This window comes from Theobroma umbraticum, unplaced genomic scaffold (genome assembly GCF_002168275.2).
Source record: "Theobroma umbraticum cultivar Fairchild unplaced genomic scaffold, ASM216827v3 scaffold_44.0, whole genome shotgun sequence".
NCBI classification, from domain to species: domain Eukaryota; kingdom Viridiplantae; phylum Streptophyta; class Magnoliopsida; order Malvales; family Malvaceae; genus Theobroma; species Theobroma umbraticum.
In genome coordinates this window covers 1,932,238-1,959,297 of record NW_018397255.1, presented here as the reverse complement: position 1 = coordinate 1,959,297, position 27,060 = coordinate 1,932,238, and the positions used below count along the sequence as shown (strand labels likewise).

Below are 27,060 nucleotides of genomic sequence, written 5' to 3'. Positions count from 1 at the left end.
AAGTTTATAATATTAAATATTAAATTATAATGTATAAAATATAAATACGATATACAGAATTAATAATTTCTTCTTATACTCAAGATAATTTTTTTAACTAAATATAAAACGTAAAGCACATTAAAAACATATACTCAAGATAATTTTTTCTTATATAATTGGATTAATAAAAAATAATATATTAGTAAAATTTTAAACAATAAACAATAATGCAATACTAGAACTTATATTTGAAAATTTCATATATAATAATTTTTTAATTTTTAAAAATTAAAATCATTAAAAGTAAAATTCACATAATAAAAAAAAATCATGATAAGTAGGAGATATAGCCTATATAACAAAAAAAAAGAGAATATAGTTGATGATTCGTAAAAATTTTTTAAAAAAATCTATAGAAACTTAAAATATATGAGTAAATAGAATATAATTAAAATAAATAAATAAATATAAATAATAATAATGTAAATAAAAAATTAAATAAAAATTTTATCTATTTATAATTTCACAATATAAGGATAGAAAAGAAAAGAAGAAAATATGGGTGAAAAAACTTAAAATATTAAAAAATTTTAAAAATTTGAATAAAATTAAATGAGACTTGTAAAGTTATTTTATTATTTTTTTAATTATTATAATTATTTAATAAAAATATTTTAAAAATCATTAAAAAATATATAATATATAAAAAATTTCGAAAGACCACCCAATTACAAAGGGATGCTCCGCCCCTGATGCTACCCTGTCTTTGTGTCACGGGCCACAGTCCAGACCCACCAGGAGGCCCAAGAATGACATAGTCCGACCCGCCAGGAGGCCCAAAGAGGGTGCCAGCCCACTAGACCCATGTAGGGGGGGGCTGCTGGAAAATTCAAATTTCCCTCCCAACCGAATTTCTAGAACCTTCCAAAACTTTGGAGGGAAATCTTTTGGGGGGGAATACTTTGAATTGAAAACTTTGGAGGAAATCTTTTGGGGAGAATACTTTGAATTAAAAACTTTGGAGGAAAAGTGGGTGGGGACCTTGGCTATAAATAGCCCCATCCACCATTGTGTAAATCACCATTTTTGCATCCATTCTTGCATCCTTTGTATTTCAATTCATTCCATATAGAGAGTTTAGTTTTTCTCTAGCATTCTCTTCCCATTTTTCCTTCCTTGTTTATGCAAGCTTGCTTGCCGGCTTAAAGCCATTGTGCGGGTGTTGAGCGCTTGTCGGGTGAATAAGGCTGACTTGGGTTCTACTGCCGAGCTAAGGGCTGAATCCAAGGCCGCACGAAGGTGGTCTTAAGAATCGCCCCGTGACAGTTGGTATCAGAGCCGTTGCACTCCAAGTGTTCGACAGAATTCCCAGAGTGTTGCGATCCAGGTGTTCGACAAATTCCAATCCAAGTGGGAAGTGTCTGCGACCCAAGTGCTCGACGAAATCCCAAAGCAAGTAGGAGGTGATGAAAGGAAGGAATGGCTACCAGTGGATCAAGCATGCCGGAGGAAACTCTCGAGGTTAGAGAGACGCGTGCTGGTCGGAAGGCAAAATCTACCTCACGAGACCCGATCCCTGGGCTGGATGCCAGGCTATCAAGGGTGGAGGTGACTGTGGGCGAGACCCGTGACCGCCTCGATGTGCAGGAGGAGCACATGGAAGAGCTTCATGCTCGGGACGAGGAATTCAAAGGAGAAGTCCAATTGATGATGAGGGAGACCTTTGAGACGGCCATGGAACGAAACGCCCAACTGGCGAGAGAAATGGAAGCCTTGAGGCGGGAGCTGGATGAATTGAAGGAGGAAGTGCGGACAGCAAGGGCCAATAGTGGCCGAGAGGCTGCCGCACACACAGAAGTAAGGCTAGATGTGCCTAAGCCGAGAGAATTCCGAGGCCGGAGGGATGCCAAGGAAATAGACAACTTTCTCTGGGGGCTTGAGCAATACTTCAAAGCCACTGGGATCGTGATGGATGACCGCCGAATCATTGCGGCATCCATGTATCTGGGAGATACAGCACTGCTTTGGTGGAGGAGGCGGTGCGATGATAGGCTCGGTGGAGCACCGGTACTCACGTGGGCAGATTTCCAGCGGGAGTTACGCCAGCAATTCTACCCCGAATACGCCATGGATGAGGCGAGGGGCAAGCTGCGTAGGCTGGTCCAACGTGGGGAGATCCGGGACTATGTGAAGGAGTTCAGCGAGCTGGCCCTTCAAGTGGGGGATCTAGGGGAGAGGGAGGCCCTCTTCACCTTCATGGATGGTTTGAAACCATGGGCCAAGCAAGAGTTGCAAAGGCGAGGCGTGCAAGACCTCACTCGAGCCATGGCAGTGGCTGAAAGCTTGGTAGATTACTCCCGAGCCGACAAGGACAAACCTACGCCATCCAAGCCAAAGGATAAAGGTAGGGGATGGGCGGATAAAAATAGGCAGTACAAAGATAAGGGCTGGGCGGACAGAGATAACCAGCCTAAGGATGGTGGCGAGGGCAAGCCACAATCAAAATGGAGAGGTAATTCTACCTCAAAATGGAGATCTTTCAGAAACAAGGAGGACCAACCGACGGGTTGCTTCTTGTGTGACGGACCACATCGGGTCCGAGATTGCCCAAAGCGCACCAAGCTAGTGGCGATAGCCTCGGAGGAGGAGCCACAATCAGACCAGGCAGCGCGATTGGGCTCAGTGCTGCTGGGGCAGTAAGCAAGACGAGTAGTCGAGCCAAGGGGCTCATGTATGCTGATATGATCATAGCAGGACAATCGGTGGAGGCACTGGTGGATACGGGCGCTTCTGAACTCTTCGTGTCCGAACAATGTGCTGCTAACCTAGGCATCAAATCTAATAGCGCAGGCGGCTGGGTAAAAACTGTGAACTCTAAGAGAGTGCGCACAAAGGGCATTGCCAGGGGATCGATGTGCAACTTGGCCAGTGGCATGGAGCTGTGGACATTGAGATCATCCCGATGGATGATATGATGTAGCCGTGGGGATCGGCTTCCTAGACAGAGTCCAAGCTGTGTCTCGGTGCCGCACAACGATTGCATTTGCATCTTGGATCAAAAGGGGCAATGCGTAGTGCCAGTCAGACGAGGACGTACTCAGCCAACAAAAACATTGTCTGCCATGCAGCTAGCCAAGGGCATGCGCAAAGGTGAGCAGACATTTGCTGCGGTGCTGAGTCTAGAAGACACCCCCGGCAATATAATAAAGGCACCGGTAGAAGTCCTAGAGGTGCTGGAGGAATTCCAAGATGTAATGCCTCCTAAGCTGCCAGGCCACTTGCCTCCCGCACGAGAAGTGGACCATCATATCGAGCTGGTGCCAGGGGCACAGCCGCCCGCCAAGGCACCATATCGGATGGCGCCTCCCGAGCTAGCAGAACTGAGAAAGCAGCTTAGGGAGCTTATTGACGCTGGATTTATCAGGCCATCCAAATCCCTTTCGGAGCTCCCGTATTGTTTCAGAAGAAACATGATGGGTCTTTAAGGCTATGCATCGACTACCGAGCTTTGAACAAGCTCACGGTCAAGACAAGTACCCGATCCCACTTATAGCTGACTTGTTCGATCAGCTGGGAATGCGCGCTGGTTTTCAAAGTTGGACTTACGATCGGGGTACTACCAGGTGAGGATAGCTGCGGGGAGACATATCCAAGACGGCTTGCGTAACTCGCTATGGGGAATACGAGTTCTTGGTTATGCCATTTGGATTAACCAATGCACCAGCAACATTCTGTACTCTGATGAACAAGGTATTACAACCCTTCCTTGACAAATTCGTAGTTGTATACCTTGATGATATTGTTGTCTATAGCCACTCATTACAAGACCATGTTGAACACCTACGGCTTGTTTTTGAGGCCCTTAGACAGCATGAGCTATTCGTGAAAAGGGAAAAATGTTGCTTGGTTTGCATGAGGTGCCATTCTTAGGGCACATTGTGGGGGATGGCAGAATCCGGATGGACCCGTCCAAAGTAAGTGCTATCCAGGAATGGGAACCGCCTGCCAAGTAAGGGAGCTAAGATCCTTCCTTGGGTTAGCCAACTACTACCGCCGGTTGTCAAAGGATACTCAAGCATTGCGGCACCACTAACGGACATGCTGAAGAAAGGCCGGGTGTGGGAATGGAATGCCGCAAGCCAACATGCCTTTGATCAGCTAAAACAGGCAATGAGTGAACAACCGGTGCTGAGATTGCCGGATCATTACTGCCGTACGAGGTACATACGGATGCAATGACTTTGCCATTGGCGGGGTACTAATGCAGAGTGGCGCATCCAATCGGCGTATGAAAGCCGAAAACTACGATACCGAGAGACGGTACACGGTTCAGGAAAAGAGATGACGGCAGTGGTGCATTGCTTGCGATTATGGCGGCACTACTTATTGGGGCCAAATTTGTAGTGCGGACTGATAATGTGGCCACATCCTACTTTCAAAGCCAAAAGAAGTTAACCCGAAACAAGCCAGATGGCAAGACTTTTTGGCAGAGTTCGATTATGAGTGGAGTATGAGGCAGGCAAGGCTAACTCCGTGGCTACGCCTTAAGCAAAGGCTACACTGGCTGCATCAGTGAAGTGCGCACAGAGCTGCTACCTCTCATTCGGGATGGCATGGCAAGCGACCCGACCGCGCAATCCATACTGGAGCATGCCACGGTAGGCAAGACAGGCGGTTTGGGTAAAAGAGGGCTAGTATACACCAAGGGCAATAGGCTCTATGTTCCGCAGCATGGGGCGCTTGCGAAACACAGCTATTGAAAGAATGCCACGACAGTCCGTGGCAGGGCATCCGGGGATGCATCGGACGATGGCATGGTAAGCGCCAGTTATTACTGGCCTAGAATGGAAGATGACATTGAAAGCTATGTGCGGACCTGCTTGGTGTGCCAACAAGACAAGGTTGAGCAGCAGCGACCAAGGGGATTACTCAACCCACTGCCAATACCAGAAAAACCATGACAGCGTAAGCATGGATTTCAATGGGTGCCCAAGGCAGATGGGTTCGGTAGCATTATGGTGGTGGTGGATAGATTTTCGAAACATGCCACCTTTATAACAGAGCCTCAAAAGACAGAAGAAGCACAAGTTGTTCTTAAAGAACATTGTCTAACTGGGGCGTTCGCACACCATCATCAGCGATCGGGATGGCCGATTCACGGGAAAATTCTGGACGGAATTATTAAAGCTGTTGGGGTCTGAATTGTGCTTTTCCACCAGCAACCACCCACAAGACGGATGGACAAACCGAGCGGGTGAATGCATTGCTGGAGCTCTACTTAAGGCACTTCGTGAGGGCACGCAGTCCGACTGGCCAAAGTGGCTTGACATAGCACAATTCTCGCATAACCTACAGCGCAGCGAGTCCACCGGTCAAAGCCCGTTCGAAATCGTGATTGGACAACAGCCCCACACACCAAGTGCCATTGTCGTGGGCTATACAGGTGTCGCACCAGCGGCATACAAAACCGCTAGGGGCTGGGAAGAGCAGCGGGACTTAGCTCGAACGTGTCCCACAAAGCTGCAAAAAGGGCAAAGAAGTGGGCAGATCAAACCCGACTGGAAGCTCACTTCAGCGAAGGGGACTAGGTGATGGTGAAGCTACACCTTATTTTGAGGAACAAGAGGCTTGCACAAGGGCCTTGTTGAAAGGAACGAGGGCCCATATCGGGTAATCAAGAGAATCGGCCAGGTGGCATACAAGTTGGACTTGCCGCTCAAGCCAAAGGTGCATCCTGTATTTCATGTCAGCATGCTGAAGCCTACCATGCAGATAAAGAGGACCCTAGCCGAAGGGTGAGCAACAGGGCACCAGTAGGCATTCGAGCAACGTACGACAAAGAGGTAGAAGAAGTGCTGGCCGATAGAGTACTTCGACGAAAGCATCACATGCCTCAACATCAGTACCTGGTGAAATGGAAGGGATTGCCCGAGAGTGAAGTTAGTTGGGAGTCTGCAGAAGATTTGTGGCAGTTCCAAGATTGGATTAACGCCTTCCACACGGCAGCGAGGACGCTGCCAGCTTAGGTGGGGGAGGGTGTCACGGGCCACAGTCCAGACCCACCAGGAGGCCCAAGAAGTGACATAGTCCGGACCCGCCAGGAGGCCCAAGAGGGTGCCACGACTAGACCCATGTAGGGGGGCTGCTGGAAAATTCAAATTTCCCTCCAAACCGAATTTCTAGAACCTTCCAAAACTTTGGAGGGAAATCTTTGGGGGGAATACTTTGAATTGAAACTTTGGAGGGAAATCTTTTGGGGGAAATTTTGAATTAAAAACTTTGGAGGGAAAAGTGGGTGGGGAACCTTGGCTATAAATAGCCCCATCACCATTGTGTAATATCATTCCATTTTTGCATCCATTCTTGCATCCTTTGTATTTCAATTCATTCCATATAGAGAGTTTAGTTTTTCTCTAGCATTCTCTTCCCATTTTTCCTTCCTTGTTTATGCAAGCTTGCTTGCCGGCTTAAAGCCATTGTGCGGGTGTTGAGCGCTTGTCGGGTGAATAAGGCTGACTTGGGTTCTACTGCCGAGCTAAGGGCTGAATCCAAGGCCGCACGAAGGTGGTCTTAAGAATCGCCCCGTGACATTTGTCTTCGGTTCTTGCTTCGTTTACATGTGAGCATTGAGCAACGACGACCGTTTCCTACTTTACTTGGAACAGAGTCTCTTCATTAAAACCCATTTCTCTATCCGCGTTTCGTTTGGATTAATTTAATTCCGGAAGTCGAATCGATTAACTTCTTGGCAATGACTTATGATCCGAGCTCGGCTGCGCCGTTCCCGCTTCTCTAGATCTTCCTTCCCCTCCCGCCACAGCCGACGTTTCCAAATCCGAAATGATTAAAACAGAGAAATACAAACGGAAATAGAAAAATTAATATATAATTTTTTTTTAAAAAAAATCTCTCATTGGAGGGTTCTGCTTTTTGCAAGAAGTTCTAGTCAAATTATCAAGTTGGCAATAGTTTCAGCTGAAATGAGTTGTGAAAGCTTGTTGGAGTTGAGCATGAAGTGCGCCGCAAAAGAGCTTTGCATGCATTGTTGTCGTGTCCATGCTGGTGTTTGCATCATCTTCGTTCCCAATATATAATAACTAAGGCTGTGTTCCATGTTTATACACGACTCTGACAAAGTCTCATCCTCGTCCACTTCCATTTCTGGGGGAAGACTTGGAATTCTTGGTAGGTCTCTCCTCTTTGAATATAGTTCAATTTTACGTTCAAAGATACAAAATCAAGTTAGGAATACGAGAAATATATCTATGAAGTTCATCGTGTTTGTCCTTTCTTTGTATATCTTCAGGGCACGAAGACTAAATTGGGGGAGCAAACACTTCAGATAAAACATGAGAGAGGCCGTTTTCCTTCAATTTTTACTTGGAATATTGGCTTGCTTTATTGTCTTCTGCGCCAATGCAGAAGACCCATATAGAGACTATACTTGGGTTGTCACATATGGAACACGGGCTCCTCTTGGTGTTTACCAAAAGGTTTGTTTCTATCTCCAAGCATCAATTTTTGTTTTGGAAAGAACAATGTTCATCAAACACAGGTTTGCTTTTACAGGAATTCTATTTTTTTTTTTGAAAGTTAGGGTTCATTCGTAGAGAAAGAAAGTTCATGTACAAACAGATGAGGGTCAAAGGCTGCAAAGAGTACAGTCTTAACCCTCTGATCACATACTGATTGACAAAAATATCAAACAAAAATACTTTGCCCTTTAAACCATTCACCATCGCATTTACATACAGGGATTCTAATTAAGCAGAACTTTTCCTCAACATTTGCAGGTCATTCTTATTAATAATCAATTTCCTGGACCTCCAATTGAAGCTGTGACTAATGACAACATAATTATAAATGTCATCAATCAATTAGATGAACCCTTCCTCGTTACATGGTTAGTGCTCACCTTCCTCCTTAATTACTACACGATTGGAAGCTTCTTTACTGACGTATGCATATGCTATTAATTCTCATATTCGTGATCAAGGTTTATAACCAAGATTTTGTTGTGGAAATTAGGCATGGAATTAAACAGAGGAGGACCTCATGGCAAGATGGTGTGCTTGGGACCAATTGCCCAATCCCTCCCCACTCAAACTGGACATACAAATTCCAGTTGAAGGATCAAATTGGAACCTTCATGTACTATCCTTCAACTTTACTGCACAGAGCCATTGGTGGTTTTGGGGCTCTCAATGTTATGCAAAGGTCTGTGATCTCAATCCCATACCCTGCACCTGATGGAGAATTCACTGTGCTTGTTGGTGATTGGTACAACGCTGGCGACAAGGTATGCTATCTTTCAATTATAAGAGCTCTACGGCTCCAATTGTTATGCATGTGAGATAATGTTCTAACTAAAACACATTTTTACAGGCCTTGAAGGAAAGGCTGGATTCAGGCTTGGGTCTTCCTCTTCCAGATGGCCTCCTTATTAATGGTGTCCGTAGATCTTATACTTTCACTGGTCAGAGAGGTAATTATGCTCATCAAGTCCTTTAGCTAGCCTTTTGCTTTCTTAGGCTAAACAGAGGATTCAGTATAAATCTATGCTAAATATTTCTTGGATTTTTGCTTAATTACAGGGAAAACATACAAGTTTAGGATTACAAATGTGGGTATATCAACATCAATCAACTTCAGGATCCAGGGTCATCCAATGACTCTTATTGAAGTTGAAGGAAGTCATAGTCTGCAGGAGCTGTACGAGTCCATTGATATTCATGCCGGTCAATCTGTAGCGGTTTTGGTTGAATTACTAGCGTCGGTTAAAGACTACTACATTGTGGCTTCCACCCGTTTCACAAAGCCTATTCTCACAACTACCGGTGTTCTTCGCTATGAGGGTTCCCACACTCCAGCCTCTTTGCCATTGCCTATAGGCCCAACTTTTCAAGTTCACTGGTCCATGAAGCAAGCCAGGACTATCAGGTAGTCGACCATCGATCTTCCAGGAATATCTGTTTGCTCTTTACATATGCAAATAATTGCTAATCATGCACCGTAACGTTCTCCCATATTTGTGTTTTTAGAACGAACTTGACAGCAAATGCAGCCAGGCCTAATCCTCAAGGTTCATTCCACTATGGGACAATAAAGGTTGTGAGGACACTTGTTTTGGCTAATGCAAAAGCCAAGATAAATGGTAAATTGCGGTATGCTGTTAACGGGATATCCTATGTGGATCCAACCACTCCATTGAAGCTTGCAGACTGGTTTAACATCCCTGGTGTCTTCAAATTAAATTCGATCAAGGATGTTCCTACTTCAGGCCCTGCAGTCCTCGGCGTCTCTGTATTTGGAATCACCCTTCATGACTTTGTTGAGATTGTCTTCCAGAACACCGAAGCCGCCATCCAGTCATGGCATCTTGATGGCTCTAGCTTCAATGTTGTAGGGTATGCTTCTGTACATTCTGTATTTTTTTTGAGTTTGCTCTCCCAACTCTCATGAGGGTCACCATACTTGGAGATCATTATTCAGACCTTGCGACCAAATAATCAGAAAAAAAAAATTCATTACTTAATTTTGCTAAAGAAGAAATCTTTCACAATATTGGAATGTAATTCTTAATGTACTTTAGCTCAGCAATTTAGGAGTTTAATTACTTTTATGGAGCATTAATCATTTAACATGTTCTTTTTTTGAAATTTCAGATATGGTTCTGGCCAGTGGAAACCTGACTCAAGGAAACGCTACAACCTGGTGGATGCAATTTCTAGACACACTGTTCAGGTAATTGAGAGCAATTTATACAAAATAAGGGCTTGGAAATGTGGAGTCTTTAATCTTGAATTCATGAAAAATAGAACACATTAACTTAATTAGCAAAACTCCTGGTAGGTATATCCAACTTCCTGGACCGCAATCCTGGTGTCACTGGACAACAAAGGTATGTGGAACCTGAGGTCGCAAGACTGGTCCAAGAGGTACCTAGGCCAGCAATGTTATCTCAGAGTTTGGAGCAACGAAAAAAGCCTGTTTACTGAGACTGGCATTCCTCCAAATGCTCTACGTTGTGGCAAGGCCGCTCACTTATAGAAACAATATTCTCATTGGTGTAATTTATTTGTCTTCATCAGCTAATTCCCTAAATTTTCCCCTTCGATTTCAGTTACGAGGGTGTGATTGTTAGGAAGAGAAAAAAAATGGGGGGAAGTTAGGCTTCAAAAGAGGGCAAGCAAAAATTATAGATTTGTTGTGGTAGCTTGATTACTTTCTATCGTAATCACAATAAACATTTTCCTCCTCAATCTTTGTGGCATGCTGTTCCTCAATATTTCATGGCCCATGTGATGCTTGAAAAGCAAGTTTCATCCAGTCAATAGCCAGCTCATTCAACTGATAAATATGCTGCGTGAATATGCACCCAAGTTTGACAAAGTATAGCACTCAATTTTCAATTGATTCTGCCGCAAACTCAGAGCGCATAGTGTTTCCATCCGTGATTGACAAAGCTAGAGATCTGCTAGTAAAAAGAAGTATGGTTTGAATGATGATGAAAATGACCAACAGCAATCATCAGATTGTAGCGTAATTTGCACAAATAGGACCTATAATTGGTACACATCTTTGCCATAATCATTAGCTAAAGCCATGTTGTTTGGTGAGGGCCGCTTGAGAGATTACGGCATACGAAACTGAGGCTCTCTCTCTCTTTTTGTATGGTTTTGAGATAAAATGTTAAACAACAAAGTAGCTAACAGTCAACCAATAAGTGCTTGGCTCAATCCATTAATGCGTTTATCTTGACAGTAAGGAATTTTAATTCAAGCACCAGTGTAAACTCCTCGACAAGATGAGTAAATATATATTTGCATCCTAGCATGAGAGTTAGAGCAGTTTGTCCGTTTCAATATTTCATTTGAAAAAAAAAAAAAACTAACAGTAACCGACCTGCTAAATGACAAATGAGAAACAAAAAGAAATTCTAATTTGGCGTCCATCTGTATAATCCTACAAATGTAGTTTTCACCCCAGCTATAGAGGAAGGGAAGACCTTATCCTGAATATAGGATTCTAGCAATGGGAACAATGTGTTTATTATACTCGGCAGAGGGATGACACTAGATGAGGAGTCCCTAGAGAGCTTAGATCACAAACATTAATTGGAAGATTTATGACACCTAAAGGTCATAAGAAATCAAGTTTCAGAGGGAAAAGCAAGAAAGCTCCAGCCCATGTCGCCTTGCATGCGGAAAGTATCTATACCCTATCTCTCCAAAAAATTGAACGAAATGTTAAAAAAAGTGAAGAAGTACGGGCTTGAAATTATTTAAAAAGAAATAAAAAAGGGAGTGAAGGGAATAAAACTGAAGGCTAGTCTCCAGAGTAGCAGGCAAGGGCGGACACCAACTCTTTAGCATAAGGCTGCAGGCGGAATCCTCCTTTCCACTGCGAGAATCAAATTGCTGTTTACGGAAACTCTTCCCAAAGACTGCTTTGAAACTTCTTTCATCACTTTCTCATAACAAAACAATTAGAGAATCTTCAATTTCATATGCAACCCACCAGTTCATGACACACCTCCACCAGTCTCTCAGTTTTATACAAAAATTAGAAAAAGAAACCATAAAGTTTTTGAGTTAACCAAAATAAAAAAGTTGTAGCCATGTGTCTGTCTATTCTCTTTCAATTTGTGTGGTTGTGGTATTCTTTTTTTAGTCTCAGAAACTACAGGAAAGCAACTTCACTATACTTTCATTGTCTTAACTCTTTAAGTTGAACTTGAACCCTTTTACACACCTGGCTAAGAAATTAAGCTCCAGTCCATCTGTAGAAGGAATCTTAGAGGACAAATTAACGATGGTATTCTATGTCAAAGGTTACAATTTTCAACATGGAGCGTTGAAAAACACCTAACATTTTCCATCTTTTTACTTCCTTCTTCATCCTTGGTACACTTTCATAAGTTAATTAAACACACCTTAAAGCACACTTAAACGAGACAAGAAGAAGAAAAAGAGAAAAGAATTGAAAAGAAAGAAACAACCTGATGCTAACCTACAGCCATATTAATATACCAGAAGGCAGACAGCTAACAGAAGAAGCGACAACATTAGCATATAAAAAGGTGAGATAAAATGAAAGAGAAGTTTAAAAAAAAAAAAAGGGTTCTTTAAGGATATGCACCATTGGTTGTTGGAAGATCAGACCATGATGATGAAAATACCGGATTCCAGTAACCCAATTCTCCTCCGGCTACAGGAGCTGACTCCAAAATGGATGAAGAAGATGAAGAAGAAGCCACATTGCTTAGAACTACCGCTGAGCTATCAGAGTAATAACTTGCTGATGATTTGAGTCTTTGATACAGTTCTTGAATCCCTGTGCTTTGAACTTCACCTGGTAGGAACCCATTGTTCTGTTGGTGCTGTTGAGCTTGGTGTTGACTGTTTTTCCAGAAAGGGCTGCAAAGTCCAAGAGAAGGAACCTGGCTAAGAGGATCCAAGCCTAGGGTTCGAGCATTGAGTGCACCAGTTGAAACTGCTGCTGGCTCGTTCATCATGTGTGATCCAAGCAAGCTCACCTCTTCCTTAATACTAACAGGATTAGACAAAGTATTAGGGTTAGGGTTTTGGGTAGTTCTCAACAAGGCTAGAAGATGAGAACTCTGGGGTGAAGCCCAAAGAATTGGGCTAGACTGAAGCTCATGATCAAACCCATTTCCAAGGCCAGATCTTCCAATTTCAGATGCTACAGTTTTCATCTTAGCAGCACTTGATTTTCCCACAGATGCTGAAACAGTAGTGTTTTTGTTCTTCCTGCATCCCCCTCCAATAGGAACATTCCTAAGAGCACCTCCTTTTGTCCAATACCGACGGCAAGTCTTGCAAAAGTGACGAGGCTGAGTGAGGTTGTAGTTGTTGTAGTAACAGAACTTCGTGTTCGGGGAATCACACCTGGGGCACCTCAAATTCTGGTTCTCTGAATTTGCTGGAGCTGTAGAATTAGTAGTTGTAGTTGTTGACGATGAAGTTGTGGAGGAAGAAGGAGATGGTGATGGAGTAGCAGTTGGGGTTCCCTCCAAAATGGTTCCACCGATGGAGATTTTCCTCTCTCCACCAATTAACCCTGCACCTCCTAGGAGTTCTTGAATCATCTTTTCTTCTTTGTATAGATCTACAACAATCCAAAAACAAGAAAAGCAAAGAAGGGTGAGTCCTTTTTTGAGTTAGTGGAAAAGCTAAAGTAGGTTTTGTTGTGTATTAACTTGTGTGTGTGTGTGTGTGTGCGAGTGAGAGAGAGAGGATGGAGGTGGAAACATGACTTGCCTTTGTGAGTTCAGTTGAATGGCTCTGATGTTTTTTTTCTTTTCTTTTTTCTTTTTGGGTGCAAAAGAATAGAGGATAGAGGGTGGGAGCGCTTTAATATAGCCCATACAATCAACGGGAATGAAGCTTTCTGTTAGTCTCTATTCTATCTCAAAAAGCAATTGGGTTCAGGATTAGGAATGTAAGCGGTTCTTGGAGTGAAGTGTAGTGGTCCTTTTTCTCCAATTCCTAGTCTACCCTTCTGATTATCATGCCGTTCTTTACTTATAAATAGTCTAATTTGACAAGACCCCATTATTACCTTTATCATTTCCCCTAATATGAAAGCAGCAAGGAATCCATGATCAAACACATGCTTTTCTCTTATAATATTTTCTATCTGGTTTGCGTGCAACACATTGTCTGCACTTTTTTTCATTTCTGGAATTAATTTCGTGACTAATATTCTTTCCACTACATATATTATCTTTCTACTAGTTAAATTTTTAAATTTTCGATCAAAATGAATGTAATTCAAAAACCTTAACAGATCATGAGGATTTAAGTAAGGAAAATAAGTTATATAGACCTATAAGGCACATGTGCCCATTGCCCCCACTAACTTTAATTAGCTTAACTGGATCCCTTTTTCTCAATCATTTAGTCCTCTAGGTGTTTATGGTAATTAAAATTCTCTTAATGGTTGGAAATGGCTCTTCCTAGTAGGTAGTGCCTGCAGTACTGTATTTAATTAATATCGATTTATGAAAAGCATTTTAAATGCTGAAAGTGGGATGGGGAGCTAGCAGTAGTAGAGAATTTGATAATGATAACAGTAATCAAAGTTTTGCAAGCGGAATAATGTATAATAATAATCTCTGGATAGGTTTGTGTTTTTCTTGGGGAAGATATTGGTGTTCAAAAGCCATGATTACGAGTTCAAGGAAGGGCTAATCACAATGAAGTACGTGTAAAGCTTGATGTCCCCACCCCCAACTATAAAGCCACTGACCGAGACTTATGGCTTGAATTCGGCCCCTCCCACCATACATAATTCGGCCAGGAGCCCCAGTGCATGAACGAACCACGATGATTGCAATATTGCTATCGACCCTGCGTGCCACACATTTTGCTTCATTTCTCGAGTGGTAAAAATGAGCAATTATTCACACGTGTGGATATGAATGACAAGATTTATGATCATCACATTGGGTTCAATCATCTATGGAAGATAGATTTCTGAAATTGATTAAAAAATTAAGAGCCATGAAGGACGATTTTGCAGAGATATATATTACTTTAGTCACAGCAATGAGATTGACAGGAGATGTCATTTTGATTCTTCGAATATAAAAAGTGAAAATATTGTAAACTTGAAGTTTTCTTCTATTAATATTTTTAAAAATATTAATTAAAAGTTGTTACAAATTAATCCCTAAAAAATTATTTTTAAATTAAAATTGGGTGGTATAAGAGTCCACTTACTCATAATTAAATACCCTTGATTTAAAATGGACAAATATTATGTATTTTATATATAATCTTTCAAAAATTTAATTTATTTTGATATCTAAACGTGTTTTTTACCCCTTTTTTTTGTTTTGGAAAATAAAAAATAAATTGACCAAATTGGGGCTTAAAGGAATATGTATAAAGAAAAAGAAAAAAACGATGGAGTCCAATATAAAAACAAAAGTAACGATGGTTCTTTGGCAAGGAATGTAACCCCCAAAATCATCTATTTTGCTAAAAATTTGACATATATATATAAATGTAATAATATCAATTCGTATGCAAAAGGAAATGTCCTTTAAAGGTAAGATTTGTACCATTCAAGCAACAGCTGATTGAAAAAGAAGCTATAAAGTTTGATAATAAATGACAAAATAATAAGATTCGTGTCACAAGTCACGACTCATGAGTAGGTAGTAGCAGTAGTGCTACTGAAAATCACTGTATTCTGTAGTATCTACTCCATTATACCTAACACCAATCCAACCCTTAAGAGGACTTCAATATGGATCTGCACACACACAAAAGGAAAAAAGAAAAAAAACAGGGAATTGTGGGAGACCGGCATTGATTTGACTGCTTTAGCTGTCTGAATTGGCTCACACTTGGGAGGAAGTTTCATGCTGAAAATTTCGCCAGAAAGGTACAAAAAAGAGACCCCTCAGGTCATGGACATGCGACTGAAAGGTCCTCAAATTAGCCACTGTTTTACCTAATATAATGTAAGACAATTTACAAATCAACGTGATATAAACCCCCCACCCTTTCATCTGTTTGCTACTGCTTATTCAAACCACTGTTTCCAAAACATGGAATTGACCAACAGTTGTCCGTATAAAATGATTGTGTGAACAACTCGTGTCTGTAAGACATATAATGAAGTCGTGGCTAGAAATTGGGAACGGCTTTAGAGAGAAGATCAAATATTGGGGAAGTGGAAAAGAAAGAAAACGATCAGATGGGAATGGAGGGGTCTACATGTCTCTGGTTTGTGGAACCACTTGTCAATCACCATCTCCATGATCCTAAAATTATCAACTGTGAAGGAAATTATGAATCTTAATTTCACTTGTGAGGATATTACAAGATTAATTTAGTAGTTTTTCAATCATATAGTGAAACAATGTGCAATTACTTGTATAAATATAATTTGGCATTACCTAACCCTATTTATAGTTAAGAAAAGTCTACCGCATGTCAAATCCCATCGACTTGATGAGTACTTCAATAGTCTAATCAGATGGTGGCCCAATACCTATTTGATCATATCAAATCCAATGACATTTTTCAAAGAAATACAAGAAAGAACATTGACCTAGTTTTCCATTTTAGAATTTTTGTGTTCATATGGATTATCTTAAGCTTTCAATTTTGGCTCTTGCTAATAGAAAAAGGATAAATACGGCATTCCCTTTAGAAAAAGAAAATTATCTTCTCTCTACTAATTTTCATCTAGCAACTTTTTTGTTTTTTAAAAGCAATTTATCATATATTGATAATGATATTAGTGCATGATGCTAATCCAAGTTTTTAACTTAATTTAAATTTGGTAGAATATTTAATTCAGTCTTAATGACTAACAGCATGTACATCTAGCAACTTAATTCAATTTAGTTATTTGATTAAAAGTGATTTTAAGATATACTATTTCATGTGTCTTTAAAGTTTTATTGCAATTAAACAATTTTATATATCAAATTGTTTTATCGAAGGAATTGGACGAGAAAAATACTTGTATATATATAAACCCAAAATTTGGTTGATACGAGGGATTTATCATCATATAAAATTTGATAATTTTCCAACTTTAGAATTGTAATTCAGATCATGGGAGCATTAGCATGCACGCAAAACAGGAGAAACATAAGGGGCAATTAAGGTTAAACCAAGAGTTTCAAGTGGAGTTGCCTGTCTTAGCCTAAAATAGTACCATTATACCAAAAATCAAAGTTGAGTGAAGGAATTTGCTTTCACCGACATTCCACACTAGGTTAGTTAACCTAACATGTCGACTCCATCATTAATCTTAACCAAATAATTAATTAAACACATTGAATCAAACAACTTGCATGGGAGGGACATTTATGTCAAAAAGAAAAACTATATACACACATCAATCCCACTTGGGTCCAAAAAAAAGGCCTTGGTTTTCCTTTGATACTACTAATTTATGAATATGTATCTGCTTTTAAGGTGGGAATTCGGAGATGTCCCTGTTCTGAAATCCTGTCATCAATCGTGTCTGAAAAAGACCCCATGTATGAAAACGAAAACAGGTGCCAGAATGTGTCTTTGTACAGTTCAGGAAGAAGAGAAGACCAGAGCTTTAAAAAAACTAACACAGGCGACCCCCTCAAAGAAAATGAAATGTGAATGCAAAAGGCAAAAATAAGAAAATTACCCAATTCAAAGCACATGTAAAAGGAAAACCCAGAGTTTTGTTTTGCCATAAAAAACACACATAAAAGAAGAAGAAAGGGAAAACCGGTGTGTTTCCCGAATTCTGTCGTTTGAGAAAATTATTGTTGTTGGAAGTACAACACTTGAAGGTACCTGACCTCGCGTGCCGTCCGGTGCGCGAGACTTTGGGGTCCAAAGGCCGACAGCAAGAAAGGGGAGGGGGGGGGGGGGGGGGGGGGGGGGGGGGGTGGCTTGCCCTGTGCCCTGTGCCCCTGACTTTATCTAATGAAGTGGGACGGGCAGCGGAAAACGACAGGAGCTTGTGAGCCCTTTGTCTTTGTCGGGCAGGGTTGGGCAGTTTGGGCAGCACGGGTAGACAATCTAGTCGCCGTCAATGTTCTGTGGGGGCAGCCTTCCCTCGATCCACGGGCTATCTTTGCCCTTCTCCTCTTATCTCTCTCTCTCTCTCAAACCTCAGCAACCCAAAACACCTAAAACTTCTCTCTCTAAATTCTTTTTTGCTTGCTCCATCGCTGTCAGCTGCATTTTGCTTTGTATTATTAGTTTATCGCCCCTCTATACGGTATCTATCAAAGCCTAATGCTTTCCATAATCATGAAAGCAAGTAAGCAGCCATATTAATTATATTTATCAAATAGTACTACACCAAGTTGGGCTTCAATAATTAGAAGAGTTTATTTTGTTTTCATTATCAAAAAATGATGGGTTCGACGTAGTTTCCAAGAAATGTAACAACTTCAAGGACAAATTAATTTGTATTAGCAATTAATTTGGTCCTCACTTACACTTTGAGCCTTGATAGTTATAATCTGTGATTGTCTCTGCGGACATTTTCGATCTCAAAGGACAAGAATCGACCTCGCTAACTTAACTACCAGTATCTGTTATTGAATTTAGCTAAAATCCAGCTAGAGGTAAATATATATATGTAAGCAGAGAATGTGTAAGGGGGGTATATGTGTCTCATCCCATGGATGGAATGAAATGACATGACACCCATTGCATGAAATCTGATGCACTCCCACTCCCACTCCCACTCCCACATTCTATAGGGACCTCGCTCCATGTCTCCCCTTATGCGGCAATGCAGCTTTTCTAGGGTTCCTCACCCTTCCTTCGCTCTCTCTTTTTTCTCCTCGAGTGGGATAGCTACGTAGCTTCTTGGTGGCTTTGATTGAATAATATCAATAATGCGAATTGAATAGGAACAATTTTCCTGTCAATAATTCTCTCCCTCTCTCTCTCTCTCTCTCTCTCTCATCTCTCTTGCATTAGATTTTTACCTCACTATATATCAGCTCACTGTTTTGCCAAATTGCCATAGAACAAAAGATGCACATAACAGATATTGTCTTCTGAAATGTATTTTTGCACGATGATAATATTTAATCATCATAAATTTCTTTACTTCATTTGATGTTGTTACGGTTTTCTTCTTTTTGTTAATCAAATTATTGTACTAGTTATTAATAATAAAATTTTTATTTGATCCAAAAAATTTTAAAATTTGCTTTTCGACTTTTAATTGGATTAAGGATATGGAAAATTGCTGGTGAACTAAACCCACTAAGATTTACAACTTACAGTTGAAAATGCCCTAGATGTGGGACACCAAATTTGTTAATGGTATGCTAGATGATTAACTATTTAGTAAAAAATGGAGTAAACATATATATATATATATATATATAGATTATTTGATATATTACTCTTAGGCTCTTTAACCAATGTTTTAAATTTAAATTTGAAGCAGATAAGATATCCAGAAAGTAATTTGTAATAATTAATTCAATGAATTTGCCTCCTAGTATAGAAAAACAGTAAAAATCTGGGCCTACCATGATATGTACTATACTTCAAAAGAATTCTGTATCGAGGAGTGGTGTGACTGTTATTTTGTTCAGCCTAGAATTTAAAAACAAAGAGAAAGATTTCCCTGTTGGCCTGCAATGATTGATGAGTCAACAAATTCCTATTTTATAGTAACAATAACAGAAACCAAATAAGGGAAGCTGGGACTGAGATTTCCGGGGAAGATAACATATTTTAAATGGTTGTTAAAATTGGGATTATTAACAAAACAATATGACAAAAAGTAATCCAGGTGTTTCTGCTTCTTTTGTCAGGTTCTGTTTACTGTTTTGGACGTATATCATGTTTCTGAGCTTCTGGCTCGGAAGAAGAAGAGGTTAACTGGATTATTGGTTAGCTGAAGAGAAACAGGAGATGTTTGTTGTACATGCTTTTCCCATAGATTCATTTCTTGCTCCTTGTTCCGAAGCACATCAGATTTTTCATTCCTGGAGACAAAGAATTGTCAGCATGTGTTCGTTGGCACCAGTTTCACCATGATTTTTGTAATTTCAAGCGAATTGGGTGACCCACCTGTGGGAAAACATTTAACATAGATGGTCCATTTCACAGACTCACCTACTTGGAAAACTCCCTCATATAGATGGTACTGACTATTAAGTAAAATGCTAATTTCATTTGCAATTTTCAGTATCGGACTATCAATATTACAACTCCATCTCTGGCGAATTGTCAGTGGTTGCACCTCAACCTTAGGACTAGTCTCTAGTCTCTGCATAGCTGTATAGAACATTGACGGTCCTTATTATCAGTCATTCAAACACAAGAAGTATGGCCCTTTTGATTATTCAAAGAAAATAGACACGCATTGAAAAAAGGCATTCATTGCAAGGTAGCTAGGATGGCAAACAGGGGATTTCCATATCCTTGTTCTGCATACTCCCTGGGGATCCTCAGAATGATCTCTTTTTTTCACGCTGTTGGTGGCCAAAGGACATTTTTCTACTATGCAACCTTTTGTTCATTCAAAGATGTGAGAAAACAATAAAATAAAAAAGGGGAATTTCTTGAAAGGAGAAAGATGGATGGTTCTTAAACCTACATTCCCCCCAGGGACCCACCTTTAACAACACTCAAATCGAATAGGTCGTCCACAATGAGAACTCCAATGGAGGGTCGAACCTGACAAAAGCTAAGAGGAACAAGATCCCTCCCACAGGACTACTATAGATCATGTCTCTCTGGACAAAGCTGGCATGTGGGTCGATTCTTATTGGAGCGCTGCAACTTAAAAAAAGGTTGAGCATGATGAGTTTTCTTGGCAGAGAGAATTTCTCACTGACACGTTGAGGACCCCCCCCCTCTCTGCTCTCAAGACCAAGATGTTTTTATTCAAAATTTTCGGTTACCAAGAATAGATTTGGTACCACACAGAAATTCGGGTTTTTGAAGACTTGAATCAGTCTTTGACAATAGAATAATCTCTGTATACATTTTTAATTACATTGAGGTTCAGTCAAGTGTGATTATACCAATCTTCCAGTGATCTTCATTGAAGATCCCAAATAATATTGGAAAATGCAACATGGAATGTCTGATTTTAGTATATAATGCTAGTTTCAAGAAGAACAAGGTCTTTTTGGGACTTCGAAAATGGATGCTACAGTAATCTTATGGGTCCTGTGACTATTGTTTAATTTGATAAAAGGTAGCTTTGGAATACCATGTCAGTTTGGATTGGTTAAAACCAAGAAAGGGAAAAGAAGCTGCTTTAACTGTTGCATTTGTCAGTGCTATGAATTAGTTCAAACATAGAAAACCCGAGTTAAAAAAATTATTCAAGGTCTCATGTTAGGGCCTTCAATTTGCCAATGAAGAAATAACGTTTCGTTGAGTGTGCAATTTTCTCCCCTCATGCTGTTCCTGGCTAAGCAATTCAATGAATCTGCTTGTTTCTGTGAACCCTTCAGCGGTCTTTTGAGTGTAATATGCATTTTCCACAACAGACGTGTAGCATCAGCATTCCGTCCAGATTCCAGTAGACCTCTAATTAGTAAAAGACTGGATGGAAATATATGGTAAGGATGACACGTTTTAAATTCATCCACAAAATAACATGAAAACTGCTTATATAGATCTGATGATAGTCGTATATGAATCTGAGCAAGGTTTTGAACACGGATTAGGATGAACATTTTAGATGCACAGAATACAAGAATTGACAGATATAGTAAGGTATCTTTGAACGATTTTATTGCACAAAGGCAAAATCAAAATATCAAGCACATGCAAGTTAATAATTTAGAGCTTACCCCTGATTCGTTTTCCGATTATTGATGTTTTTCACCTTATACTTTGTGTTAAAAGTCAGTCTTGTTAGCAGTGTATCAGATATGGAGATAAGAATGAAATGGGGGTGAGTAATTAACAAGATAAGAATTGCTTGATTAGAATTAGAGCAATGGTAGATATGGGACACCAAAGGCCTGCATGTCTAGCTAGTGCACTTCTCTACTGTCATGCCCTGCTAGGATATGAACAGGAATATAGCCAATGACAAGACTAATGCCATACAAAGGGCTAGAAATGTCTTACTTTGACATGGAATGATTCAATATTTGTGCTGGCAAGCAAAGGTACTACTTGCCGAATTCAAAAGGAAAAACAAAAAAAAATTTGACGAGGACAACAATGACAGGAGCAGAACAGAGGGTGCATGGAGCCCATATGATGGGAAATGAAAAGAACCTGTTAGAGATTGATGTTTTCATCCAAACGAAAACAAAATTATTATGCTTGATTGCGTGATCAAGTTTGCTTACTTAAGTTTTCTGTTCATGATTAGATATACATACCACAATTTCAACAAGTAACGAAATCCTGACTCTGCAACGTTGTTATAAGCATCAGGAAATAGGCAAAAGATGGGTTTTGATCCGTGTTAAAACAAGTATATTCGCCGTTATCTCAAGCCAATTCATTATGTTAGAATCAAGTTGGGATAGATCATGGGACAATCGCAATTGCACCTGGTTTCAAGGCGCACATATTATGGTCATGCGTGATGCTTCTTGCATCGTGTCAAAGATTATGGTAGTTGTTCTTGTCAGTCAAGCTCCGCATGTTCTGTTGTTGGATTCTAACTTCATAAACACTTTAATCTAATAATTTTTAGTAAATAAATGCGCCTCTCACAAAAGGGTAAAAGGTAATATCTCCAATCAATCATGTTTTTCTTTATCCCGAAAAACCAACCCCCCTGGATGACAATGACTATTTCCTAACCAAGAAGAGCAGCAGTTTGGAAAACAGCAAACATTCTCTCTTTGCTGTCTACTGCTTGCAGGAGAAGTTATATTAATTACTTTACTGAGATAAACATAAGAAACAAAGCAGAAACACACAGCAGGCAGCCACGTCTAATCAAGAATCACAATAATCTGACAAATTAAGGGCCCTCCATCTGACCAAGAATTCGGAGATGAAGTTGCACTTCACAGATTAATTACTTCTACCACATACTGTCCCAGCAAAGCAGATTGTTGTAAGTTGTAAGGAGGTGAAAGTTTTTTGTTAACTCTGTTGCTATTAAAGGCCTGAGGCTACAACTCCAGTCCCCACCAAGAGTAGAATCATGATTATGGCTTGTGGTTTTCAAATAAGCATTTGTCAGTTTATGTTTTTGCTTCTTGCTTTGGAAGACTCTGCTATGGACGGACATGGAATCTTGAGCTGTATTTTTTTGAATATATCGCTTCAAAAATTTTTCCCCATAATTATGTTTCAGAATTTTCAAAAGAGACATTTTAACAGGTACAAGTTTAGAACTTAAGATTTCGTTACAAAGATGTTGAGTTCGAGCTGTAGAATCCAACCCATTGGGCTGACAAGACACTATCCGTTGCCTACGTGGGCTAGCAGAATTGATAAATATTGGGTCATATTGGGCCATTAATTGGTCTTGGTGAGCCGGGCTGGCACGGCCCGTCAAACGGCCATCGTTCATAATTTTCCTAACCGTGAAATAAGCAAGATTAAAAATCTAAACCGAAGTTAACGGGTTATAATCGCACTTACGTAATCCATTTAATTTCCCAACCCAAAAGAAGAAGGAAAAAGGAGGAAAGGAAAAGAGAGTTTCAAGCCTATGCGAAGTAAGTAGACATCGTCCGATTAGAAGATCGATAAAATAGAGAAACACTGTAACACTTCGCAAAGAAAAATCGACGGCCGGGATCTAGGCTTTGGATCGATCCAATTTTGCTTCGATTTTATTTTATTTTTTTTGTTTTTCCTCTTCAGCAATCATCATGAACTGCGAAGTCTGTCAACTCAAAGAACTGGTAATCAAAATTTTGCTCTTTCACTGTTTCTTTTGCATATTAAATTTATTATTTATGCTTCCGATTTAAAGAAAAAAATCAATCGTTTTTTTTTTTTGTTTAGGAAGTGGAGCACTTCGAAATACGGGAGGTTTTGCGCTGTAAGTTCACTGTTTAAGTTCTTTTTAATTTAATTTCGTTGATTAAAAGTTTTTTTTTCTCGGTGGTTCTGGTTTTGATTAATTTGAGCAGTCAAAGGTTAGTTTCTTTATATTTATATGTATTTTGAACTGTAAGTAAGGAGATGAAAGTTCATGATTGCAGGCATTTTACATACAATAGTGTTTCATAGAGCATTAGGGCTCGTACGACCCAAAGATGTTGATTTGGAGCTTTTTGAAATTACTTATGTGAGTAATTCTTGTTTCCTTTTTTTTTTTTTCGATGAAGTAATTCCTGCTTTTAATTTGACTTTTCCAATCAAAATTACTGCTTTTATATCCTGATTTTCTCTGGCATTTGACATGTATGTGTTTTGCATGTTCCCCATATTTGTATTTTGTAATATATAGGTGCAATGTGGGGATGTGGAACTTGAGAAGAAAATAGATGAGAAGATTGATCATTTCATAAGCTGGGTAGAGAAACATCCTAATAAGAAAAGTCAGGTCTGTCTATTTTGCTTTTAGTTTTATCCTTCTCATTACGAATTTAGTAATCATTGCATCTTATTCATCTTCGCTTTTTATTTTTATTTGTGATGCAGATATGCTTATCATTTTATGAGGTCAAAAGCAAGCAGCCATCTTGGTTCACTAACAAAACCGAGCGCCTATATTGGGAACAATGGTATCTCAATTTGAATGTGACTCAACACCCAAAATCACATTTGGGTAAATCTCATCATTCCAAAGTGGTCATGGATCCAGGAGGTACAACCATGCGAGTGTCCTTTAACTTTAACATCGTGATCTTTTCTTCTTTACCCCAAGCTAATTGATTTTCTTTTGTTTTTTTTTTTTCAATTGTTTGTGTTCATCGTTATAGAGAGTGGTGCTTCTGAGGAGAGAAGTTCCCGCAGAGCAGCAGTTGAAGCATCTCTTCGAGAGGTTCTCTTTCAAATAATAAAGTTTGTCAATGAGAAGAAGGACCATGTTCCACCCATATCTGACGGTGTCATCTATTTTCCATATGAAATTACCATACCAAGGTCAGCTCTCCCTAGTCTCTTCATTACATACTATACTCTCTATCTTTTTGAAGGTTATCTGTAAAAGGAATTATGGTAGTGGAATGGTGCATTGCTATTTGTTCTCCGTTTTTCCACCAGAAATTGGGTGTTTTTCTTCTTCTTCTTTTTGTGCATAAAGAAGATCGCAGGAATGTAAAAGAATTGATGTCTAAGAAGTTTATGAAAGATATGGCTGGTCTAAAGATGAATGGTTAAAAAATTCTGATGGATGAACCTCAAAGCAGATTCTGACTTATGTTAGGAATAAAGCAGCAGTGACTTTTTTCTTGAATCAAGTGAAGTTTACTTTCTAGCATTAAATATAATAACTTTTTCCTCATCTGTTAATGAGTTTGTATGTTACCATATTGATTGGCTTTCTGCTTGATTGTGTGGACTGTCTAATGTTGAAATAAACACTAGGTTACCCCTTTTTTTTTTCCATTTATTTACTACTATTAATAGTAGTATTTTCATTTGATGGGATCGGAATGCACTGTTAGAATTTATTTCTCTTGGAGGGAACTAGAATATGTTTTTGTGGGAAGGCTGACTACCAACAAAAAACTTTCTGTGCCTTCAGAAAGGTGCCTTGGTGATGAGATGTACTTCCTTAAAACAGTTATTAATTATTTGTTTATGTCTTTCTAGCTTCCTGATAATCCTACCACTTGATTCCTAGTTGACAAATTATCGGTCATGATACATGTAAGATGTTTATATGTCTTTTAATGTTAAGCAAGAGAAGATGCGGCATATATCTCTGATGGAGTTCAGAGAGGTTGTTTGCTTTTATTCTTGATGGAATTGAAATGATCTCATATATTTAAAGTCGTTTGATAACTACCTAGGAAGAAAGAAATTTAGAGAAACTGTTGCCATCTCCATATAATTAGGAAGTTAGGTTTTAACTGAAAGTGTTTGCTTTATGTTGATGTTGGTCTGTATTCTGATTGAGATTGTTGAACTAAATGTGCAAAATATAGTTAAGATTCACAAAGTCATGTCAAACTAGGATCAATTGACTGTGCTTGATCCCTTGCTTTTATTTTGATGAATTGTTGTTGCCATTCTCATCTCTGTTTCTTAGGAAATTTCAATGAGGAACAATGTTTAGAATGGTGAGTTAATATTGTGCTGCAATTACTCAGTTCATCAGATTCTGCTTTCGGAATGGACATGATCAAGAGGATGCTGCAGACTGGGCATCCAACCATGCTCAGCTGATTATCAGACTTTGCAAGCTAATTCAGTTCGTAAATCTCTTTTGGGGTAAAACAGTTCCTCTGCTCACGATATTCATAAATGCCAAAAAAATTAAACTTGTAGCTAAGTGCAGAACAGATCATAAGTCAATGAGACAGGCAGGGTTGAATATCTGAAGATATAATAGCTAGGTGGATAATGGAATCCATTACCTTGTAAATATTATCTCATTCATATCCTTTTCCTTACCTTTTTGGAGATGCTAGCATTTCCTGTATGATATTGTTACTTATCGAATGAGGCAATCAACAGCAATATGCTTGCTCCTTGAGCGAAAATGATGATCTGATTTTTTTTTGTTTTTTTTACAATTAGAGGAGGAATTCGAACTTTGATATTTAGATAGGAAGATTATGTATCAATCAATGAGTCAAATGCTCAGGGACAAATGATGACTTGCTTTACGAAGGAATGGTATATTTTTAGTTTGACGCCCTCTTTTTCTGTTTACCTCCGTCAACATCCAATGCTTTGGTTTAAGGGTGTCATATTGAAAGCCTAGCCTAGTTGTTCAGAGAAAAGCTTGATCTCGAACTGGATTATTGAATTTCAATCTCCTAATATAAAAGCTAAATTACAGAACTGGAACCTTTAATTTTGGTTAGGTATAACTTTTTTTTTTTCTAAAAATATTTAAGAATTCAAAATGTCGTTTAACTCATTAGATGCATGGAATTGTTTTCTTATGTCAACAATAAACTAGAAAATGTCCATTTAAATGTGAACACACGAGGCGCCTAAATTTTAAAACAATTGCTTTCGTATTGATATAGCTTTAGCTGAGTTATTTTACACATGAATTATTTCTAGACAAAGAATGGCCGCCCCAGAGTGATAGCAACTCATCAAAGGGGACAAAAATTTCAAAATAAGTTGTTGGACCAATTTAAAAGTTTAAATGGAGTATCATCATTTGGTACATGTTCTTTAGCCGATTTTTGTCAAGTATGTATTTAAAAAAAACAAATAATTGTTGAAATTGCAATCAAGTGATTCAGTGGCTTTTTGATGTTTGACACAATTCTTGATTACCTCCAAGCCACAAGTCCCAAGGTTTTATTACAAGAAGTTAGGCAGATTACGTGGTTATTGATGACTCTGTAGGCTATAGCTTCCTAATTTGGCAAAATTTTGTACATTAATCCCAGCTGAATCATCAATTGATTAAACAGAAAGATCTTACTTCAAGAGTTCAAGTAAAAATATCAAAATTGAAGAAGAAAAAGAAAGGTTTCACACCTAGTACTTTGTA

The 27,060-nt window shown here is 39.3% G+C and overlaps 4 protein-coding genes across 5 annotated transcripts; 3 read left to right on the top strand and 1 right to left on the bottom strand.

The window, feature by feature from the left end:
* The first annotated feature begins 1,461 nt into the window (after window positions 1–1,461).
* On the top strand, window positions 1,462–3,467 carry LOC149527592 (uncharacterized). Its single transcript, XM_089782520.1, has 2 exons — window positions 1,462–2,678; window positions 2,963–3,467. Exons 1-2 carry the CDS (start codon window positions 1,462–1,464, stop codon window positions 3,465–3,467), a joined length of 1,722 nt encoding a protein of 573 aa, XP_089638646.1.
* A 3,864-nt stretch (window positions 3,468–7,331) lies between these two features.
* Window positions 7,332–11,756, top strand: LOC110409175 (protein SKU5 SIMILAR 14-like). Its single transcript, XM_021418443.2, has 8 exons — window positions 7,332–7,475; window positions 7,776–7,885; window positions 8,011–8,281; window positions 8,368–8,467; window positions 8,577–8,922; window positions 9,024–9,389; window positions 9,648–9,726; window positions 9,835–11,756. Exons 1-8 carry the CDS (start codon window positions 7,332–7,334, stop codon window positions 10,030–10,032), a joined length of 1,614 nt encoding a protein of 537 aa, XP_021274118.1. The 3' UTR covers window positions 10,033–11,756.
* A 147-nt stretch (window positions 11,757–11,903) lies between these two features.
* LOC110409176 (uncharacterized) lies at window positions 11,904–13,414 on the bottom strand. Its single transcript, XM_021418444.1, has 2 exons — window positions 13,266–13,414; window positions 11,904–13,113 (listed from the first exon to the last, which is right to left on the bottom strand). The coding sequence occupies exon 2, from the start codon at window positions 13,091–13,093 to the stop codon at window positions 12,110–12,112; it is 984 nt and encodes a 327-aa protein (XP_021274119.1). The 5' UTR covers window positions 13,094–13,113; window positions 13,266–13,414; the 3' UTR covers window positions 11,904–12,109.
* A 9,630-nt stretch (window positions 13,415–23,044) lies between these two features.
* Window positions 23,045–26,251, top strand: LOC110429306 (meiotically up-regulated protein). 2 transcript variants are annotated; one of them, XM_021445268.2, is made up of 7 exons: window positions 23,045–23,332; window positions 23,436–23,472; window positions 23,636–23,721; window positions 23,884–23,979; window positions 24,078–24,243; window positions 24,359–24,521; window positions 25,633–26,251. In XM_021445268.2, the coding sequence occupies exons 1-7, from the start codon at window positions 23,300–23,302 to the stop codon at window positions 25,643–25,645; spliced, it is 594 nt and encodes a 197-aa protein (XP_021300943.1). In that variant the 5' UTR covers window positions 23,045–23,299; the 3' UTR covers window positions 25,646–26,251. The 2 variants fall into 2 exon arrangements, with proteins under 2 accessions (XP_021300943.1, XP_021300942.1); XM_021445267.2 differs by having other exon boundaries at window positions 25,694–26,249.
* The last annotated feature ends 809 nt before the right edge of the window (window positions 26,252–27,060 follow it).

Coding starts and splice junctions, on each gene's coding strand:
- LOC110409175 (XM_021418443.2), top strand. CDS start 7,332: ATGAGAGAGGCCGTTTTCCTTCAATTTTTACTTGGAATATTGGCTTGC. Junction 8,282..8,367: donor GGTACAACGCTGGCGACAAG/GTATGCTATCTT, acceptor ACATTTTTACAG/GCCTTGAAGGAAAGGCTGGA. Junction 8,468..8,576: donor TACTTTCACTGGTCAGAGAG/GTAATTATGCTC, acceptor GCTTAATTACAG/GGAAAACATACAAGTTTAGG.
- LOC149527592 (XM_089782520.1), top strand. CDS start 1,462: ATGGCTACCAGTGGATCAAGCATGCCGGAGGAAACTCTCGAGGTTAGA. Junction 2,679..2,962: donor GGCTCAGTGCTGCTGGGGCA/GTAAGCAAGACG, acceptor GATATGATGTAG/CCGTGGGGATCGGCTTCCTA.
- LOC110409176 (XM_021418444.1), bottom strand. CDS start 13,093: ATGATTCAAGAACTCCTAGGAGGTGCAGGGTTAATTGGTGGAGAGAGG.
- LOC110429306 (XM_021445267.2), top strand. CDS start 23,300: ATGAACTGCGAAGTCTGTCAACTCAAAGAACTG. Junction 23,333..23,435: donor TCTGTCAACTCAAAGAACTG/GTAATCAAAATT, acceptor TTTTTTGTTTAG/GAAGTGGAGCACTTCGAAAT. Junction 24,522..25,693: donor TATGAAATTACCATACCAAG/GTCAGCTCTCCC, acceptor GCAATTACTCAG/TTCATCAGATTCTGCTTTCG.